Source organism: Centruroides vittatus, unplaced genomic scaffold (assembly GCF_030686945.1).
Source record: "Centruroides vittatus isolate TY-2023 unplaced genomic scaffold, ASM3068694v2 contig_18, whole genome shotgun sequence".
NCBI lineage: Eukaryota > Metazoa > Arthropoda > Arachnida > Scorpiones > Buthidae > Centruroides > Centruroides vittatus.
Window position 1 is genome coordinate 1,145,853 of NW_027121101.1, and position 23,945 is coordinate 1,169,797.

Below are 23,945 nucleotides of genomic sequence, written 5' to 3' on the forward strand. Positions count from 1 at the left end.
AAATTTAATTCATTCCAGAAAACTTCAAACTCTGAATTGTTTGAAGTTCAAATCAATTTTCCTCATTAGAAATAATTGAAAGTGAATTAATCTGTTCCCAGACCCTAAATAATACCTGTTTTGATAAACATAAACAGAAAATACATATAATTTAAGGTAAAAACAACACAGTTAAATGTCCTATATAATAAATTAAACATGAAAATAATAAATAAAATATGTAAATATTATATAATAAAATTAAAATTACATTTGTTGGTCACACATCATCAACTTTGGCATCTTAAACATTGCTGTCAAATCCACCACATGAGTAATGTTTTTATGCTTTGAGATAAGTTCCTTTTTCACCTCAATCATCAATACTACAAGTTTCCTCTTAGACTTTGTTGCTTCCATGCCCTTTTTGGATGCCTGGGTTAATCATAGGTAGGAGATTTATGTACATATATAAAACTAAACACACCAAAAATAAAGAAAAAAAAAGTACTGAAAAAATGACTTTAATACAAGAGATGGTTTTACAGCAAATCAAGAGATGATCTGGATGCTCAACAGATGGCATTTACACAGTGAGTCAGTGGCGTAGCATAGTGGGGGCGGCAGGGGCGGCCTGCCCCGAGCGGCACTTATAGGGGGTGGCAAAATTTTACAAAAAATAATAATATCTTGTAAGAATACCTAAATAAGGGGGCGGCGAAATTTTTCTCCACCCCGGGCGGCTGACACCCACGCTACGCCACTGCAGTGAGTGCATATTTTTGCTGTGTGTTCAGTTCAAACATAGAAGCATTGTTTGAACTCTGGGTTGAATTTCTCTCTAATGTAGTGTTTGAACTCTGGAATGTTTGAATTTAGAGTTGTATGAAGTGTGAGGTTAATTATTATTTATACAATAGAATGCACTGTGATTAATAATGTATAATTTAAAAATATGCATTGAATTTATGAATAAAGTCATTCAGAAAGGAAATAGGCAGATCATGCTCCCATTTTGTAGAAACATAATTTATTTCCACTGCATATTTGAATTTGCATAAACTACATATACTTGTTTGATTTTAAACATTAATTTCTGTAACTCAATAGAAAATCTTAAATTCTTAGCATTATATTTTTTTTTAAAGAACTATTGTTATTTTTACATAAATAAATGTAGAGAAACACAAGTAAAATAAAATGAAAAGCAAATAATGTTTATCTTTGTTGATGAAAAAATTAAAAATAAATAAATTAGCAACACTTAAAACTAAATTTTTACTTTTTGCCTAGAAAGGATGAGCAATCTGGATAAATGGAGCTCCAGATAGCTGATGTTTGGATATTTAGAGTTCTACTGGATAATCATACAGTATAGTAGGACCCCACCATACATGATCAATATGTTTTAAGACCCCTGATGTAAGTGGAAATTTGTGTGAAATAGCAAACCCCATCAATTATTATGTATTTCCTATGCTAGCAAACCTAATACACATTTTTTATATAAATAAAGCAAATTCTATATTAATAATATATAGCACAATACCATAAATCATTAAAACAACTTTAAAAAAATTTTTAAAAGCAGAATTTTTTTGCACTAATTCTAAATTTTAATTTTTTCCTCCTAAAATAAACTCCTTTCTTATCTAATAAGAACTACCAGCATCACTATCCTTATGTTTTGGAGCCATGTTTGCCAAGAAATTAATAAGGATAGGATTTTAGGAAGCTGAAAACGTTTGAAAATGGGACTGCAGAGTGCTAAAAAAAGCAAAAATGGTGCAAAGAAGTGCTAAAAATCACTTAATGCATCTATCTTGAATAAAAAATTTTTATTTAGATTGCAGGGTACAGAGTGTTTTTCATAGGTCATTTTTATACTACACTTACATATTGTTGTCATTTGAATCACATTCTTTTGTCAAAAGGAATGAAATAACTTGGATAATGGTAATCATTTCCAAATTTTGAAATGTAAATTTTCATGAAAGGATATCTTTGTATTCAGAAAAATATCATTCAACATCCCTAGATGTTAGCAGCAGGTACTGTACTTTGTCTTGATTTGAAATTTTAAATCATTGCATTCCATGACCTTCTTTAAGTCTGGATTCTTAGTAAGACTCTTCTGAAGCTTTTGCCTGGTAAATCCATCTAACTTATCTCTTATTAAGGAAAACAATTCCCACTGCTTTTCTTTTTGAAGATTTTTCCTTTCCAATTAGATGATTGCATCAATAATAAATTTGCATGAATATACACCAAATAGTTCTTCCTGAATACTAGTAACCAAAACTAAGTTCTTAATTTGATCAACTGCAGCAGAATCAAAATCTACATGTAGAGCAAATTCTTTGATTTTCTCAATTTTTTCAATAGAAAATACCAGTCCTTATCCACGTTCCCAACCTTGTGATGACCAGGTTGGCAGGGGAAGTTGTATTACTCCATGGTACACAGCAGCTCTTGCTGGAGCTTTCTTTAAAACTTTTTTCATCTTTGACATAAACATATTTGCTTTGGAACATTTAGGATTTACTGATTTGCACACCAAATGAAGGGCATATGCTATTTATGAAATGTGACTCGAATTTAAAACCGATATGACAAACATTTGTTTTAAATTTTTGAAAGCTAAGTGCATGTAACATGCTCAGTTTTTTAGAACAACCCATACATTTTGGTATTTAATTCCATCCAATCACAGCTTCGTGCAGGCATCATTAAATGTCTGCATTACATGGACAGCATCACAGCTTCATGCAGCTTGTATATCTTTAAGAACATGTATCCACCAGTTTGTCTATTAGTGGGACCACCAAAATATACCTATCCCTGTTTTTATGTGATCTTGAAATAATGCAGTTGACAAAATAAAATTAATCCTCTTTTTATGCAATCAATATTTACACAAGGGAAAAGATGTTTATTTGAAAATTTTTAAATTTAACTTTTTGTTAAAATTGTGTTAATGTTAAAAAAGTTACTCTTTGTTTTTAAAATTGCATGTTTCTAAATCAAAAGTTAATTTATCTTTTTAAACCACAGTACAGTACTGTTTGTGTATCAAAGAATACTATGTTGGTTTTATGTTTTCTATGCTACGTTATGTTTACTATACAAATAATGTTAATGATAAATTTATTTTTTATTTATAAGACCCCTATTACATACACAACTGTTGCAGATGTTAATGTAGTGTTGAAATGGGAAAAAAATGTCTTAAGTAAGGAAAACTGGTGCAAAGCATGAAGGTCCATTTCCATTTGTTCATCGTGATAGTACTTAGCGACTTGTAGTAGGGTCTGATGATAAAGATGTGATAAAAATTTAATATTTAACTTTACTTCTATTATATCTAAAAAAAAGGTTACCTTCAAATGAGATATGAAATTGGAGCTGATTTTAGTGGACAATGTTATCACTTTCTTGATTGAACATAGCTTGCATGATGCAAATATTTTGTCGTCGTCATCAATTTTAATTAACCTATATTAGGTACTTTTATTTTGATCACTGATTAGATGTTTAAGGAAGGCATAGAGTTCATCCATGTTGTCTGTAAGCACACTAGTCAATACACTATTTGTAAGTTCCCTTTTGACTAAATTTATATGTGACGAACAAAATGCCACTCTTTTTAATGCAGTCATCTAGTCTATCTTGCTCTCCTCAACATGGACTGCATCTAGTTAATTGTTATTCAAAATTGCAAATTGAATAACATTTTAAAAATACTTTTATTTAAATAATTTTAATGGAGTTTTTAACAAAAGTGACTTAAATTAAATAGTTTTAATTGAATAAAACTATTTAAGTCACTTTTGTTAAAAACCCCATTAAAATTATTTAAATAAAAGTATTTTTAAAATGTTATTCAATTTGCAATTTTGAATAACAATTAACTAGATGCAGTCTTATCTCTTGAATTGACCTGATTATTTCAAATATTATTCTTCAAGAATTTGATTACTGTACTTTCAATTCGATTAAAAGTATTTGAAGCAGATTTTATCTAGCAGCTATTAAAATAAAACTAATCGGAATGAACCAAGAGTTGAATGAAATGATTTCAACAATTCTATTTTTAATTGCCAGTTTCTGCAAAATACTTTTAATAGTTATTTAAATAAAATGACTGCTAATTGAACAACACTGTGCAGGATTTTATGCATTATGAGAAATGTCACAGATTTAGCATGTAATTAAGACTTACATATTTTACATTTTTTTTTTACAGATTACCTATAGCCTAAACCTAAAAATGCATGTGGCAAGTCTGCATATGGTGGGATTCTACTATATCAAAAAAATGCTCTATTCAAAAAATATTAAATTATTGTTGAATTTATTTTTAAACAAATATTTTAGAAATGTGTTAAATTTATTATATATATTTAATGAACCATTTCAATAAATTTTTGTTTCTTCAATTAGTGAACCTCCTTCAGTCTTTGTTGATATTCCAGCTTCTTGTTTCAAAGAATAAGAACTTTTCTATGGAAGTGATGTAAGTTCACATTATGAGAAAATATAATAATATATTGTAATTTCAGTTAATTGTTTTGACAATATCAAATTAATTTTAAGCATAAAATGTTGATAACTGTAATTCAAATGTGTAATTATGTGTAAAACAGCATTGTTTTACAAAATAAAAATCTTTTTTTAGTAGAAATATTTAATTTAAAAAATTATTCATAGAATTGCTCTTGCATCTGGTGATAGAAAACACATTGTTGTTTCAACCTCTCAAAAGAATATGCAAGTTACACCAACATTTGCAAAAATACCACTTATGTGGGAACAGAAAGGCACAGTAAGTTTAAATAAAATTTTCTTTTTAAAATAGAAAAATGTTTGCAACATATTTAACTGTTTAAGAAATCCTACTTAAAATAGATGTTGCTTTATCATTAAATAAATATAGTGCATGATGGTAATTTGTGATTTAAATTTATTTTAATTTTATAAAATTTGAACTAGAATTTTTATATTAAAGTAACTTAACATACACAAAATATTTTCAGACTAGATGTTAATAGAATAATTCATGTTTTTCATAAAGAGAAGTATACTTGAAATTCTTAAGATAATTACGTACTTCAAAGCCTGTTACCAGTGTGAAATTAACATTAAAAAATGAAAAAATAGACTTCCACAAACGTTTTTGAACCTCCAATGGTTCTTCCTAAGAAGAACCATTGGAGGTTCAAAAACGTATGAAGGTTAAAAATTAATTTCTAAAATAAAGCAATTTGGCATAGTAATCTGTTTGGATCTTTTAATCAGTTTTTTAAAAAAAATATACAGTAGAGCATCATTTACCCGAAAGCTGGTTAACCGAAAGCTTTCCAGTCGGACTGTGTCGTGCTGAATTGAACGTTTTCGATACTAGATTAACTTCTAAAGTATAATTTTTTTGTTTTTATATTTTTCAATATATTTATTTTGTTTGTACAAAATAAAGAAATAATTTTTAATGATACAATAGCCTTGATTATTATTATAAAAATTTTCGTTAGGCTTAAAATCGACGAAAATTCAACACAAAGTGACACGCAACGGAGAAAAAGTGTCGTTTATCCGAATCAATTGGGGACTGGGGTTGTTTAGATAACAGATAAGTATGAAAAATACGTTATTAATATAGTATATTAGTATATTCCATGTCAAAATTTTTCTCCGTTGCATGTCGCTTCGTGTTGAATTTTTGTCGATGTTAAGCCTAATGAAAATTTTTATAATAATAATCGTGGCTATTGTATTGTTAAAAATTATTTCTTTATTTTGTACAAACAAAATAAATATATTGAAAAATATAAAAACAAAAAAAATGATACCTTAGAAGTTAATCTAGTATTAAAAACGTTCGATTCACCACGACACACGTCCCGACACAGTACGACTGGAATGCTTTCAGTTAACCGATGTTTCGGTTGATCAGTGTTCAGATAATCAATGCTCTTCTGTATATATAACTATTTTTGTGCATAAAAGCCATAATTATGTATGTTAAAAAATATTTTAAAAGGAGTGTAGATTATGCAATAAAGTGTGTTATATACTGATTTTAAATTGCAATCATGAACTTGCAGACTGCTACCATAGACATAGGATATACTTGTATGGTGAGATGAGTTAGGCAAAGGCTTTATTTTTACTAAAGCCAACCACTGCTGTATGCTATTTGGCTATATAATGGCTATAATATTAATAATAATATAGCTTTAGTAATAATATATCAGGGTTTTAGTAGAGTTGTTTGGTTTTATTTTTGTACTAACAATTTTCTACGGAGTATATGCTATCATAAATTATTTGTATAAAAATACAGTATATATATTTATCTTAGATTAATCCTATTTATAAGTTCATTGAAAGTACTGTACATCCAAGATTATTTACTATTCTGTAATAATGTTTAATGTTATAAAGAAGCATTATTAACTTTTCTTATATAATATTTTTTCTTATATATTAAACTAATTTGCATGTATATTTTTATTAAAAAATTTTTTTAAACAATTTATTTTAGTTTATTAATTATCTGAATAAAATATTATGTTAACTTGTTTTTCAATAAAATAAGTTTAGTTAAAAATGAAAATTATTTCCTGAATATTCTATATACCAGATGATCATAATTAAAATACCCCTATTCAACTCTTATTTAGAGAGATATTCAGTAGTCCAAATGCAGCCAAAATAAATAGGGTGACATTTCAGGACATGCAGAAGACATTTCTATAAAAAAATTAATACCTAAACTCAGTACTATTGCACAATTGGCACTGCAAATAATGACACAGCAGTTTCCTTTGTCATAAGCAGATATGTTGCTACCAAGTTCCAGATATAAAAATGTCCACAACTGTTGAATGTTACTTTATCAACTATGATGGCTATCACTTTGCCAGAAAGCACATTTTTTGTGAAGCTGTTTAAAACAACACCAATGGTGTTCCTGCACTTAAGGAATTTTGCTATCATAAGAATTTATGCTGTGGACCATTGACTTCATAAGTTCTCGGGAGAATGATCACTCAGTTGGAGGAAACTAGACTAGGCATTTGTGATTATTTCGTACTGTACATTAAATTCATTTAATCTTTAAAATGCCAAAAAGAAACCATGTTTTTACTGATGATTGAAAAAAGGCTGTGATCATATTGACTAAGTGAAATATGAACTGTGTTTTTCAGAATTTTCAATAATTTGTGGTGAGAATTCAAACATTAAAAATTACTTGAAATGTGTGAAACATAAGGCAAGCAATACAAACTTCCAAGCAATACAAAATGTATTGTCATATTTTAAATGTACTGTAATGAAACTAATATACCGAGATATATTATTTCTATGAGATGGGTAGAAAATGAGGACTTCACAAGGTAAATAACAGGAAATTAACAACACATTTATTTTACATATACACCGGGTATCAATTAACTTATAGCTATATATTACGAAGGTTAGACATACGCTTAATTAATTACAAATTTTTGGTCCTTCTGACAATCGAACAAAATTACCGCTCAAAATGAGCATGTAAACTTACAACAATTATACATGTACTTCCATCTTCCTGGTGCAGAACAGGAGACCCTTCTAGTTAACGATTCTTTTTTTCTTTGTCTTCAAAATGTCGTATACATCCACCACGTGCTCATTGATGCTTGGTAATTCATGCTCCCTTGAAGACCGTCCAAACATCCGAAGCGCCAGTCAAAAAAAGGTCCTTTCTTAGGTCGTACATTCATTTTTATACTTTCCTCCATCCGGAGAATTTCTAGGTCACGTGATATAAGGTAAACCAATCGGCAGAATGTAGCCGTATGACGCGATACATGGTGAAACATGACAAACAAAAAAAAAGAACAAAAAAAAAACCTGACATGGTTAACGGAATACAAATACAAATAAAAATTACAAAACAATATAGAAATCAAATACAATAGTCGCGTAGCACTACAGTACTGATTTAAGTGACAAAGAATTTTTAAAAAAGTTCGCACTAGTGATAAATATTAATAACTTATCATAGGTACTTATCCTAGCAGGTTTAATTTTCTGTTGTGAGTATTTTTTCAAAATTGTCCCAGTTTCAAAAAAAAATATTATGGTAAGCCTAGCATTACACTACAGGTACTCCTCACTTTACGACCGAGTTCTGTTCCAACGACTACGTCATTAAGCGAATTGGTCGATAAGCGTGGAGCTTGCGCCGGGAATATAGGATCATTGTAATATTATACAAATTATGCAACAAACTTCAAATTTATTCATAAAAAGACTATTATAGTACTATAATTGTCTTATAGTACTATAATAGTCTTTTTATGAATAAATTATAGTACGCTTAGTGCATATGTCACCATTCACCACTGATTGACTCTCAAGCTGAGAAAGGGAATTCCCCGAATTGCAGGTCAAAACTCGATTGGTCATAAGTGCGAGTACCTGTATATTTGACAATAATCACAGGTCAATTATAGTATGTCATTGAACACACTGTTCATTGCCTTCAGATTTTACACCTTCAGAATGGAGACCACATTAAGCAGCCGTTTAATATGGTCTCCATTCTGAGACTTTTGTAAAGAGATATAAAGTCCCATTCATAAAGGACCTTAGCAGTATCCTCTGCTAAGGTCTCTTTAAAGCATAAGTGTCTTGTAAAAATAAAATGTTTGTTGCTTGCAACATCACAAGTGTTATAATGGTGAGTTTGATACTGACTTTTTTACAAAAATATCTTCCTTTGTGTCCTAAATGTCACCATATCAGATTGGGTTGCATTTGAACTACTAAATATCTCTCTAAACATCATTGAATAGAGATACTTTTATTATGATCACTTGATATGTAAGCCCTGGGAAAAATGTAGTAATTTAGTTGGCAATAAGTATAACAGTAGTTGATGAATAATAGTTTATTAGTGATTAAGTAATAAAATATGAGCTACTTATAAATAAACAATAACCGAAAAATATTTAACAAGAAATATAAATTATATTTAAAATTTTTTTTTTTACAGTGGTTAAATTTATGTTTTGATTTGGATGTCTTGACTTCAGATTTTTGGAAAGGACAAACTTTTAGTTTCATTGAATGTATAATTGTAAGAGCCTCTTGTCAGTTAAAGAGAATCTTCACTTTGAATAAATCTTGCATATGTTTGCCATCATATAAATGTAAGTATATTTTTAATTATGTAATGAATATTCAAATGAGAAAAAATCAAAATAATGATTAGAAAATGAAAAAATGTTATTTATGAAGACATTTATCCATTCATCAGAATACAGACATACCATGTCATATAAACCTAGTTATTGCTAACTTTTAAAGTATTGCAGAATGTTTATTTTCTTCAATAGCTTTTTTAAGTTTTAGGAAAATTTAATCTTTTAGCTACTTTTTTGTTTTTATAAGTATCAAACTGAAGACAACAGATTTGGTCTAATGCAATATATCTAGATTCATCTTTCAATTCCACGTTACACTTAAACAATCTTAAATATTGGGTCTACCAGAAAGTTCTGTTTGTTTCGGTTACAACAAGTTTCAACAAGTATGCGAATATTCATTTGGCGCGTATTTGGCTCTCTCTTTTTATCACTGAATGTATACATACTGGCCTAGCAAATGAACTAAAACGAAGATGATTCATGTTAGTATTAAGTGAGAAATGATTGTGTACCCATGGCTACTGATAAAGTTCATTTACGCCACTGTATTTTGTACGAATTCCAACAAGGAAGAAATGCTACAGAAGCATGTAGAAATTTATTGAAAGTGTTTGGTGAAGGTACAGTTTCTGATAGAACATGCAGAAGATGGTTCAAAAAATTTCAAATAGGTGATTTTGACCTTTCTGATAAGCCACACTCTAGGCGACCATCTTTAATCGACGACGATACTATCAAGATCATGTTAGAGCAAAATCCTTTTTTGACAACATTGGAGATTGTGGAAAAGCTTGATTCAGCTCAACAAACCATTTCAGACGATATTTGGAAACTAGGATTGGTGTGGAAATATTCGAGATGGGTGCCACATGAGTTAAATGAGAAGAATTTGAATGATCGAGTCATCATATGCACATCTCTGCATGCATGGAACAAAATCGAACCCTTCTTGGACCGGATGATAACTGGGGTTGAAAAGTGGATTACCTATGAAAACATTGTAAGGAAAAGGGCATATTGTGAATCCAGAAAACCTGCCCCCTCCACCTCTAAACCGAAGTTGAGCCTGAATAAGAGAATGTTGTGTATATGGTGGGACATTCGAGGACCAATACATTTTGAGCTGTTGAAACCGAATGAAAAACTAAATTCAGAGAGGTACTGTCAGCAATTGGATAATTTAAAAACAGCACTCCAAGAAAAGAGGCCAACGATGTTCAATAGGAAGGACATCATACTGCTTCATGATAATGCCAGGCCACATACTGCTTTGGGGACTTGTCAGAAACTCAGAGCTAGGCTGGAAAATTCTGTCACACCCACCATACTCCCTGGACCTAGCACCCTCTGATTATCACTTGTTTCTGTCCTTACAAAATTTTTTGCAGGGCAAACAATTCAAAAATGAAGAAGATATCAGACAAGCACTAGTTCAATTTTTTGCCTCTAGGGATAAGGAACTTTTTAAAATGGGATATACAAATTGCCAGCACGCTGGCAAGAAGTCATAAATAATGATGGAAATTATATTATTCAATAAAGTTTATTCAAGGTACAAAAAATCTATTATTTTGTTTTATTCTAAAAATGGACAGAACTTTCTGGTAGACCTAATACTAATAAAATGCTAAGGCTACGTCTTACGTGGCAGCATCCAGCAACTGCAGGTGAAAAGAATCTTTGTACGCACTTCCAATTCGTGAGCGACTTCTGACGAGAGTGGACGCGTGTTGTTTACAAGATGATGGCGAGAAGACTTTGTCGAATGCTACTATAGAAAATATGACAAGCATTAAAACAGTAAATTTGAAAGGTAAATGTTATCACTAACTAGATACACAACAAATATAAAGAATCTTTATAGAATAATAAGTTAAAAAAAAAGTTTTTTTTAAAACGTTACATTTATACAAAATCAGAAATTATTAAATTATGTAAAAGATCATTAATTAAAGTACATATAACATATACACAATTTATTTGTCATTCTGTTTTCATTCATCTATAAAATCAGTCATTTTCTTCTTTGGAAGCGTGAGCAATAGAAGCGACAATCAAACTGGCTTGGTAGCTGCTTCCTGCACGCGCGCGTAGAAGTGTCATTTGGTGGTCACTACACGCTAAACACGTTTACTCCAGATGCACACATTTGCTTGAACCAGTTTGTCACGTTCATGCCCGCGGTTGCTGGACGCTGCCAAGTAGGACGTAGCCTAAGACTCCTTAAAAATTATTAGCGTTTAAGATTGTTTAATCTAATATTTCCTGTCTGAAGCTAGCTGAATGAGAATATAAAACATTATATACAACAAAAACAATTCTTACACAGGATACCTTTTTATTTTTAATGCTTTTTGAATATGCTTTGCTTTCTCACAGTAATCCTATGTACCAATAATCTGTTTATGAGCAACAAATTTAATGAACATTTGTCATTCATGATAAAAAAAAAAATTAAAGTTAGTTGCACATTTACATATCTGACATGACATGAGCAAAAAATGAATTATTATCAGTACACATTGAAAACTGTATTATTATAAATGAAAAAATCATTTTTATTTGATACCTTATTAACATTTATTTAAGTTACTCCAAACCTCTAGAAAATATTGACTAAATCTTTTTCCTTGAATCAGAATAGGAGAGGAAGAAACTTTTTGACCAGACTATTTTAGAAATTAAGTCTGATCTTATAATCTGGGATTCCTTGATTCTGCTGATAATTTGATTAAAAGTGAAGAAAGAAAATAATTAATAAATTGTCTTTGTATTATTATTTATAATTTTATTTGGATATTAAGAAATATTGCAATATTTTAATTGTTTTGAATTATATAGCTTTAAACAATAAGAATTTATTGAAATAAACATTTTGTTTTGAATATAGAGAAGGATCAATTTTTACTGAAAATTACTATTGTTGAAATCAACTTCACCTCTTAATAAAGCAAATAAAAAGAATCACAAAATGTTCACAATTCTTCAACAGGTGAACAATCATGCTGCTCATTTTAACTGTGCTCACCTTAATCATCAGTTACACATTCCACATCTATAATTAAAATATAATTATTTCACTTTTACTTAACTTCCAAAATCTGTTAGAAAATGTACATAATATGCATATTAAAGGGACAGCAGCACCAAATTTTGCTCTAGCAGCTGAATTTTGGAGTAAATTTTTTCCAAAAATTGAAACTGCATACTTGGGACAATGTACTGTACAGTACATACATATGTATACATACTGTACCGCATTTACTTGAGATTTGCCCAATAGTTCTTTCTGTAGAAAGCTCTGAACAGCTACTCTTTAATTGTGATCACTGTGTACTATGGTTTATTAATATTAAGTGAGGTAAACTATTAATACACAAATATTATCTTCTTAATAAATATTTATAACAACTGTTATAATTTTTTTGTTTAGCTTTATGAAAATTCTCTCTCTTATTCTGGATTATAGGATATAAATTTTTAAAATTTTGCATTATTTTCATCTTATAAATGAAACACAGTTAAACCTGTGTATCTTGAATCTTGGGAACAAGAAAAAATTTGAGATAGGTTTTGAGATATAGAGTTCCTGCAGTAAACAGTAATAGTTTTGTCTAGAGGTATGGTATTTTATTAATACAATAGCAAGTACCTATGTTAGGTATAAATAAAACATTTTTGACATACCAGAACAGAAATAGTTTGTCAATAGCTTCTGATGCCTGACTGTCCTTCAATCAATAAGACACAAGCCAAACTTTTAACCAATCAGAGAAAAGCAGCATTAATTGCAACTATGTACAGTACTGTATTGCAAGAGATGTTTCTCAAGTGCAATTTATGCTATCAAAATGTAGTCTCTGAGCATTGAATTTGTAACTGAAACTGCAGTCTATAATTTGAGAAATAGAGATTCTAGAAGAAAATTTTTTGAGATAAACATGGAAAATATTGAATTTAAAATGAAAATGCAGTGGGGAAAATAAATTGAGATAGAGAGGTTTTTGAGATAGGTTAAATTGTATATTGTAAGAATGATATTATTGCAACTATGATTCAGATTAATTAATTCAATAATGTAAAATTTAAAAATTTTACATTATTGAATTACTTTAAAAAATTGGTTTAAATTGATATTTTTACTTTAAATGTATTTGAATATCAAATCATTTAAAATAAAATAAATTTTAATTATATCTGATTAGAAACAATTTTTATTTAAATTATATATTTTTAAATGCAATATTTTTCAATTTTTTAGTACTATTATTAATGTTATGCAAAAGCTTTTTATTTTATTTCTTGTAGATTTGAAGCAACATTTATTGAGTTTCTTACCTTCTCAATTTATAATGCCTGGTGTGTATGATGTTTGTCTTATTGATAGCAAAAGTAAAGAATCTCTTGATATTTGTAAAGAGTCAGAACAATTTTTAAGGTACATTTATTGAAAATAATTAATCTTTATAAAATATAAATTTTATTAATATTTTAATTATTATAAAATAAAATAATTGTTATAAAATAATTTGTTTTATATATACAAGAAGTAAGATTTTTACTGTTCCTAATATTTAAATTTAGAAACATTAAAAACATATTGTATTTAAGTTTTATGTCTTTACTTTAGTAAATTTCTTAATGAGTTAAATGATAAAGCTGTTTTAACTTTATTTATTAAACATTAATTATTAAAAAAAATTATATAAAATTTAGTCACAATAATAGTTGATTAAAATTACAATTAGCCAATAATTATTTACAACAAATATAAAAGTATATTGACAACACTAAATGTCTTCATCTGCCCATTATTTCAATCACTAGTGACAATTCAAAAACCAATATTCACTTAGAGATGACCTTTTATTTGGGGCTATGCTTCTTAAAAAAATATACATTTATTTTCATTCTTTAAACAAATATTTTTATTTTTCAAAAAAGATCAATTGCCTTTACAAATAATCTAAATTGCAATCTGATCATCTGAAGAAAAAAGTTAGCATTAGCTGATGATGATGATATATAGTTGAGGAATAAATATATATAAATTGATGAAAGTTTCAATATTATTTAAATAACCAAATAATTCGCAATACATTTTTATAAACTTTACTTAGACTATAAAGAAATTGTTGAATGTTTTTTTGATCAAATTTAAAATTTTTACAAAAGTAATTTACATTTATTAAATACATTAAACATAATTATTAATTATACATTTATTAATTTAAATTTCATTTAATTTCAAAAACTTTTGAATTAATATTTTTTTTCATTTTAATTGAATTATTTAGTAAAATTTAAATTATTTAAGTGAGAACTATTAAGAATCATGGCTATATTTATAAAATTAAATTAACATATTTCTATCGCTCTATTTTTATATGAATTATTGTACTTTAGTTATCACATTAAACTAAATTTTTTATATGATGACTGCAAAAATATTTCAATAATAATAATAATTCTATAGATAGTTTAATTAAATTAACAAATAATGAATATAAGCTTATGGTGAAAATTGTATTATCCTCAACTTATGATAGAAATTTAATACTTAAAGAATTTTGGTCTAAGGTACCTAAAATTAATTTACAAGAACGGAAAAAAAATAATATTCAAAACAGATCTTTGTAGAAGATCAAGACTGAGGAGAAAAAAGTTGATTCCAATAGCTCAACAAGAAAAAGCTAAAGGTATCAAAATAATAATAATAGATGACTACTATATAAATAAAGAGACTATTTACACATATGATCTTAATTTAGAAAAAGTAATACAACTAAAGAGTTTTTTTAGGACTAAGTTAAATGGTTCATCGCATGTGCATGCAATAAAATCTTATACTCCCATAGATTCCTGGAGAACAGATGATATCACTAGCCATGAAATAATAGAAAATAATAATCAAAGAAGGTAGAGATTAGACCAGACGAATATAGCTATAGACTGGCAACTAGAAGTAAGGTCTAATACTAAAAGCAATAATTCTAATATTATCTTTGGTTACTGGAATATACAAGGACTTTGAAGAAAACTACATATGAACATATTTCATAGTTACTTGGAATCTAATGCAGTTATTGGTCTCTCTGAAACTTGGTTGATCCAGCTAAAAACAGAAGACAAAACATATTTAGAACGAACATTCCTGGTAATAGAAAGTAAAGGTCAAAGAAATAGTAAATTCGGTTGTCCTTCTGGAGGATTATTGTTGTTAATTAAGAAAAATCTAGGAGAATTGAAGTTTTGGAATGTTGGTAATAATTACATCCTAGCTGAATTAGAACTTTGTCAACGATTATCTACACTCTGGAGAGAAACACATTTAGGACTTATTCTTATATATTTACCACCAAATACTGACAAAAAGAATATCTTACTAGAAATCCAAAATATGATGATACAGAGAACTAATATGACAGATCTGTGGATAATAGATGGAGATGCTAATAGCCAAATAGGCGAAATAACGGACACAAAAAATAAAAGTAATAATGGAATAATTGATAATATTAGAATGTCCAAAGATAAAGAAATTAACTCAGGAGGAAAATTATTATTACAATTTGTACAAGATAATAGTTTATATATACTGAATGGAAGACTCCCTAATGACTTCCCTGCAGAATACACCTTTCTTTCTAATGTTGGAAAATCCACAATCGATTATATAATTCGTTCGGAATTTGTCCTAAATAAGATCAAGGATTTCAGGGTTTTAGACAACAATATTTCTCACCACTTTCCTGTACAACTAGAATTAGTTGGATTTCCACACGAAAACAAGGATGGCCAAACTCAATAAAACAGTCGAACCAATAAAAAAGAGAGGAGAAAAAGATTTAATTTGACAAAATTTATAAATGAATTCAATAATAAATTGTCAGAAATGTTAGACAGTGATAGTAATTCAACAACTATACAGAAATATGACGACAAAGTAGAAATAATAGACCAGTTTCATTATAAAATCTCCTGGAATAATAAAAGAATACAACCCAAATAAGCTTGGTTTGACAAGAGTTGCTACCACAGTGTAGCTTACAATACTTCGGAGAAAAGAACACGGAATCAGCGTTGAAGGAATATATAAGGAACAAAAAAATTTATCAAAATCTAATTAAAGCAAAAAAGAAGAAATATTATTCTGAAATAAGTGACCAACTATTGAAAGCCAGGGATACAAAAAAATTTTGGAATACTATTAATCAAGTTTGGAAGAAACCGCTAACTACAGAACCCAAGTACTATGTGACGTTTGATAATTGGAAACAATATTTAGAAAAATTTTCCATTACGTGTAAAAAATAAATACAAAGAGCATAAACTACAATGTATTACGACCATGATTCAACCAATAACAGAAATATTCAATGTAGAAAATTTACATAGCTGTATTAAAAAATTACGAGAGAAAATGGCTCCTGGTGCTGACTCCATTACCAACTTGATAATCAAACATTTGTCAATAGAAGGTATTCGTGTATTGGCTAACCTATATAACAAATTTTACTACACAGGTACACAATACCTGATGATTGGAATAGAGTAATTTTTCAAGTGATATTCAAAAAGGGGGTAAGAAACTGCCCAGGCAATTATTGGCCTATTGCTCTTTTGTCTGGGTTCCACAAACTGTTTACAGCAGTACTAATGGAAAAGTTTAATGAATACTAATAAATTCCTCAATTATACACAGTTTACATTCACAGAAAACTGTCAATGAGAATAATGTGATTTGAGGTACTCAAATCACATTATTTTCATTGACGGCCTTAGTGCAATTGCAATTATACAAAAAGAAACACAAAGTTTTCACCTTTTTTTAGATATTGAGAAAGTGTATGACCAGTTATTGCAGTGTTACTAGATAAATTGGGTAAATATGGAGCAGATACTTGTATGATTAGAATGATAGACCAATTGTTTGGTCACTACGAAGTAATAATAAAACAATATGACAAGAAATGGCCAGCATTACAAGTGAACAGAGGTCTACTACAGGGTGATCCATGGTCCCCACATCTTTTTAATTTTTTCCTATCTGATATAAATGAATGTTTTGAGATAGAAGATGATGGGTTTTATATAGATGGCCAAGTTATTCACTCCATAGCATATGCTGATGATATCGTAATAGTAGTACCCACAGCAGCAGGACTCCTGACTCCAGCAGGCTGAGTTTCCTACGGAGTGTAGGAAAATCGGAAAAGTTCAAGAATATTTTGATAGACTAAAATTAACGATTAATCCAAACAAATCATCAATTATGATATTTTGAAATGGTTCTAGACTTGCCAAAAAAAGTACATCATTCTATTTGAACAAAGTACAACTTAAGATAATACAAGAAGTCAAATTTTTGGGAATTTTACTGACTCCTACATTAACCTTTGAAAAGCAATATAAAGAAGCCATTCACAAATCAAATTGTCTGATAAATAACATGGTGAAACTTTTTGCTCAAATTAAGATAAAAAACATATACAGTCATTTTAGATTATTTACTTCCATAATTCTTAATGCGATAGCCTACGCTTCACCAATTTGGAGTCTAACAACATATAAAAAATTTGAAATAATCCAAAACAAATTCATTCAAAAAATTTTTACTCTAGACGATAACATAGCTGGTTATGCACTAAGAATAGAACTCAATAGATTCAAATTAACTTCTTTCCTTGTAAAAAGATTTATTAACTTTCTTTATAAAGTTAAAGACAATGGCAACCTGCCAACAAAATTGTTATACTTGTTGTATAAAAAATCTTGTCAAAATCCCCAAAAAATTCCTGGATTAGTCAAATGAGAAATATTGTCAACGAACATGGAGTTTTTATGGACAACAAATCAACCATTACTAGAAAACCTAGAAATTAGCGACCTAATTAGAAAGCAACTAATCCAAAATACATTGGAAATTACTTTAGCTCAAGACATTGAAGAAATGCATAGGAGAAAGGAACCTAAGTGGTATAATATTATGTTGGACTACACTTTTAATAATAATTATATGGTATGTAATATGCCATTTACAATCAAGAAATTTTTTATACAACTTAGACTAAATAGTAAAATGATTATAGTTAATAATAAAATTTACAAATTTACAAAAATGATCTGTTCAAGATGCAAAGAATTATTTACCAAATTTTACATGTTCTGTGAGTGCATAATGGAACTTGAACTAAGAAACAAAGCCAACCTAAATCAGCTAAATTTCCTTAAAGAAGAAAATCAAGTGTATCGTTTATTTCATGAAGCAAATACTGTAATGATTTATAAACTTTACAATTATGCAAAAAACTTTTGTAATCATCCTGTTTAAAATTATAAGTACTAAAACTAATCCTACAAATGAATATAATATGATGAATCGATGTTATCAAATGTTAATATTATTGTTATGATTTATGTAATTCAATGTTATAACACCCTGTAATAACAGGCTATGGCCTAATATGATTAATAAATTTATTATTATCATAACGGATTTTAATCTATTAATGGATAAAGAATCACAAGAACCATCCTTGGAAATCAACAACCAACATATGGATATTACTTCACAAAGATTACAGAATTCACCAGGTGAGTCCAATATAATCCATCCATCATCTTCGACAAATTCGAATGACACTCTAACAACAGATCTATGGTACAAAATTTCGGAACTTATTAATACTTCTAATAATAAACTATCTACCCAAATGGAATCTATAAAAGAAGATTTGAATCTAATCCATGAAACTATACGTGAGAATAAAATACAATTCCAAAGAATGGACAGTCAAATTGAAAACCTAAAACTACAAATCGACAATCTAAAATCAGGAAAGGAACTGATACAGTATAAAATGGACACCCTGATCAACGACCATCACTATAATAATATAATAATATATAATTATCCCACGTCAAATAGTATCTCTAAATCAGAAATTCTTAAATTTATTAACTCTTCATTAAACCTGCACAATATACTTCAGGAAGATATTCTTGATATAACTCAATTAACCAAATCAACGAATTCTGTTATCAGAATATCACTTAGTAATAAACAGACCCGTGATCAAATTTTTAATTCCTTCATATCAAAGAAACAACAAAAATTATTGGAAAACTGGGGAAACATCCAGATCGCATCAGACCTTACCAAGGACTCACGTAAAAGAAGGAAAAATTTATTACCGATATATTTCGAATTAAGAAAACAAAATCATTCAGTCAAACTACGTAACGATATTCTACAAATAAACAGAGATAGAATAACTTTTAATATCGATACGGGAAAACTTGTTTATGTGGATACTTTTCTACCTTTTTCTACCTTACCAGAATCAGCAAGCTGATATACATTACAAAATAAATCTCATCAGGAAAAAGTTATCAAAAATATAATCCCAACTACTGTCATCAATTGGAATAGTCAAGGCTTAAAGAATAAAATAACATCACTAAATCTTCTCCAATTAAAATATGACCCTGATATAATTGGTATAACTGAAACATGGATTATACTGGATCTGTTCTATAATTCTACTTTTTTCAATAACTTTACAACAATTACAGTCCCAGCACGTAAACCTTCTGGCCCTGGTCGTCCAAGTGGTGGATTGTGTATCTTATTAAAAAAACATCTCTGTAAAATACAACAAATCAAAAAGTCTGACAACTATATATTGCTCCTACTTTCAATGAATAAACCAATATTAGGCAACAAAGATTACCGACAAATAATAGTAATGATCACCTATATTCCACCCAACTGTCTGACAAAACTTAATGAAATATTTAAAATAATCGAAAATTGGCAACATATAACTCCATATATCCTTTTACTGGGAGATTTTAATGCAAGAATCGCTGAAATGACAGATTCATATTATAATGGTCCTAATTATCAAATACAAAATATCAGACGATCCAAAGATAATACTACTAATAAACTAGGAATAAACTTAATAAAAATAATAAAAGACCATAAACTATTCATTTTAAATGGACGTCTCAAACCTGATTATCCAGCCGAATTTACTTGTATTGAATATAACGGCAAATCCACCATAGACCTAACAATATGCTCTGAATACATGTTAGATTGTTGTCTAGATTTCGCCATAACTACGCAAGACACATCAGACCACTTTCCAACCATATCAAAATTTCTACTATCCTCAGAAAATTCATCAACTAAGGAGTGCAATAAACAAACGAGAATCTACTACAAAATGTCGAAATACTCCAATGAAATCGAAAATAGATTCAACAATATTCCAGAAATAACAAATTTGAATTCTGATATAATATATAACCAAATAATTCAAATAATGAACGATTATATTCAAATTAAAAACGATAAAAGAATCATTCAGAACAAATTTAAAAAACCATGGTTTGACAAAGATTGCTACAAGATGAAAAAAATGAAGCAAACAAGTTTAAAAACATTCCGTGAAAACTCAAATACTTTAAATTTCAATAACTACAGAAAGCTCAAGCAAACCTATAACAACCTAATTAAAGCAAAAAAGAAAAATTATCTTTCTAAACTTGAAACAACACTACTAAAAAGTAGCAATGATAGCAAAACTTTCTGGACAATAATACAAAAATTTCGATTTAAATTTGACTTATGTGACAATAACTCAATGATAAATTTTGAAGCCTGGAAAAAATTTTATCAACGCCTTCCTGTTACCCAAATTATACCTAACTTAATGTTTAACTACAACTCCAACAACGAATGTCTTAATTCTAAATTTACACTCAAGGAACTTGATGAAATCATAAATAAAACTCGCATTAATACATCACCAGGAAATGATCATATTCCAACTAAGTTCCTAAAAACATTGTCAAATCAAGCAAGAGTGAAACTGCTACAACTTTTCAATTCTATGTACAAAACAACTAACTACCCGGACTCCTGGAATTCAGTAATTTTATCAATGATACATAAAAAAGGTGATAAAACTTCTCCAACTAATTATAGACCAATAGCATTACTGTCAACATTAAGGAAATGTTTTACATCTTTATTAGCTACAAAATTCCAATACTGGACTAAAATAACTGACCTCGAAGCAAAATTTCAATACGCCTTCTTCAAAAACAAAGGAACAGAATCTGCTATTTTCTTACTATCATCCATAATACAACTTCATCTGAGAAAAAAGCAAAGAAAAATATATGTTGCATTCATTGACATCCAAAAAGCATTCGACTCTGTTTTTGTCCCGCTACTGGTATATAAGTTAAAAATTAACGGAGCAGGTAATCAATTTGCAAACACAATATCTAAGCTATTCTCAAACTATAATGCAAAAATTAAACAGGGCAAAGCCGTCTCACCATCGCTAACATTAACACGTGGAATACTCCAAGGTGACCCTCTTTCGCCATACCTATTTAATTTTTATTTACTTGAAATTGATCACATATTTCAGAATTGCTCAGATGGAATAGAACTTGGTGACAGGACCTTTCATTATGTATTATTTGCTGATGACCTTGCAATCTTTGCTCCGACAAAAATATCACTACAAAGAAAAATTAATCACCTAAATTCTTACCTCAACTCAATCCAATTAACAATCAATCCTACCAAAACGAAAGTCGTTATATTCCGTAAGAATAGTAAAATCTCCAAAAAAGAAACAACGATATATCTAGACAAGCAACCTCTGCAAATGGTAAATGAAGTCAATTTCCTAGGTGTTATATTCGATTGGAATCATACTTTCAAAGCACATATTTCGTATTTGAACAATAAAGTAAAACTTGCTATAGATAATCTGCTAAACTTATATTCTAACTTAAAAACTTCCGATTTATCTATTCATATGAAATTGTATAACGCAATCATTAACCCAATCATATATTACGCATCCCCAATATGGGGTCTCGACTATATATATAAATTAGAAAAATTTCACATATACTTTCTCCGCAAACTGCTTCACTTAGAAAGAACAGTCCCAGGCTACGCAATTCGCCACGAAACTAACCGTATCTGCTCTTATCCATTATTCTTAAAACGTATCATTAAATTCTACTATCGTCTAAAATTCAAATCCGACAGTAATATTACCTTTTTGCACCACGAAATAATCAAAGGCAGTACTAAATCAACCACAATACAACTCTGGCAAACTAAACTAAATAAAATACTAAATTCTTTTGGAGTATCAGATCTTTTATTCAAAGATAATATTCAGGACTGGAAATTTGGATATACTATGTTAATGGAATCAGCTATCGCTCAATCTATAAATATGGATCAAAATAGTCTAAATCACAATACCTATCATCCCTGGTACTTAAAAATTTTACAAATACCGTCTATACAACCTTACATGATAAAATCAACTAACTTCAACGTGAAAAGGCTAATCTCACAATTACGTCTAAATAAATATTCCCTTTATATCAATAATATCTATATTGATCTGTCAAACAATCATTGCCCATGGTGCAAATTCGATAACTTCTCCATTGAACACTTACTTCAGAAATGTCAAATCCTCTCTAATGTACGCAACTCTTTCAACATTCCTCGAATACTCCAAAGTGATTCATCCCAAGATTATAGAAATTCTCTAAATAACCTAAATAAAAACGATCTCTATTCTCTGTATAATTATTTCATTAAAATTACAAAAATATTGTAAATCTATGTCAGTATGTCCAAATATATCAACATTGTATAACTTTACCATTATTGTATAATTATATTACTGTGTTTGTTAAAATAACTGTTTTTATTTATGTTAATAACGAAACAATATAAAACCAATGTATAAAAACGGTTAAATATTAATAACCAAATTAATGTTATAATAATACGAAAATTTATAAGTCAATTTTGTACAACCCCCTGCAACAGGGATAATCCCCTTTTTGTGAATAAAGATTATTATTATTATTATAAATTTATTATTATTAAAATATTTCAATATATTGAATTTGGTATAATTATTTAATGAACAGATTTTTAATTTATAATTAGAGAACAAAACAACAGCAAAAAAAACTGATTAAACAACATATAGATTAAAAATGGAAAAATTTCTTTGACAGTTAGAAATTTTAGAATTTGTTGCACTATTTTTTGTACAGCTTAATAACATAATGTGTATTTATATATCAATACATACAGTATATATATTTTATTTCAAAATGTAAATTTGTGTTCAATGATTAATTATATAATTATTAAATAGAATTTAATATTATGCCCTTATAATAATAATATGTATTAGATTATATTCATTTATAATTAAATGAAATGAATATAATATAAATTTTGTTTTCAGTTCTTCGTATGATGACAAATATAATTGCTTAGGTAAGAATATAATTTTTTTTAATTACTTAGAAATATACATGTAATGGTTCATTTAAAATCTAATAATTATGTAATTGACAGTTTAGCATTTTAAAATATTTACATTATAATGCAATGCAATTATAAAATAATTATATTAAAGATGAAAATTTTAATATTCTTTGGTTAAATCATGAATTTCATAAGTAAATAATGAAAGTAAAAAAACAGATTTACTACATATATATATATAATGAATTAAATCAGTAAAATAATATGATAATGTTTGTAATGAATATTATATCAATTATTTATTGTACTTTACTACATTTTTATGAAATATTTGCATATTTTTACTACTAATTTGTTTTTTTACTTATATAGTAATTATATTATTTAGTTTAGAATTTATGATGATTAATGAATAAGCC

The 23,945-nt window shown here is 28.4% G+C and overlaps 1 protein-coding gene across 3 annotated transcripts in view; it reads left to right on the top strand.

Annotated features, from left to right (window-relative positions):
- Nucleotides 1-23,945, top strand: part of LOC136969531 (protein CFAP20DC-like) — a 57,295-nt gene that overhangs the window by 28,619 nt on the left and 4,731 nt on the right. For all 3 annotated transcript variants that reach the window (XM_067263721.1, XM_067263720.1, XM_067263722.1), the window contains 5 exons: nucleotides 4,423-4,495; nucleotides 4,690-4,804; nucleotides 9,026-9,182; nucleotides 13,488-13,617; nucleotides 23,504-23,535. In XM_067263721.1, the coding sequence (XP_067119822.1) occupies nucleotides 4,423-4,495; nucleotides 4,690-4,804; nucleotides 9,026-9,182; nucleotides 13,488-13,617; nucleotides 23,504-23,535 (507 nt within the window). The remainder of the gene's footprint in view (nucleotides 1-4,422; nucleotides 4,496-4,689; nucleotides 4,805-9,025; nucleotides 9,183-13,487; nucleotides 13,618-23,503; nucleotides 23,536-23,945) is intronic.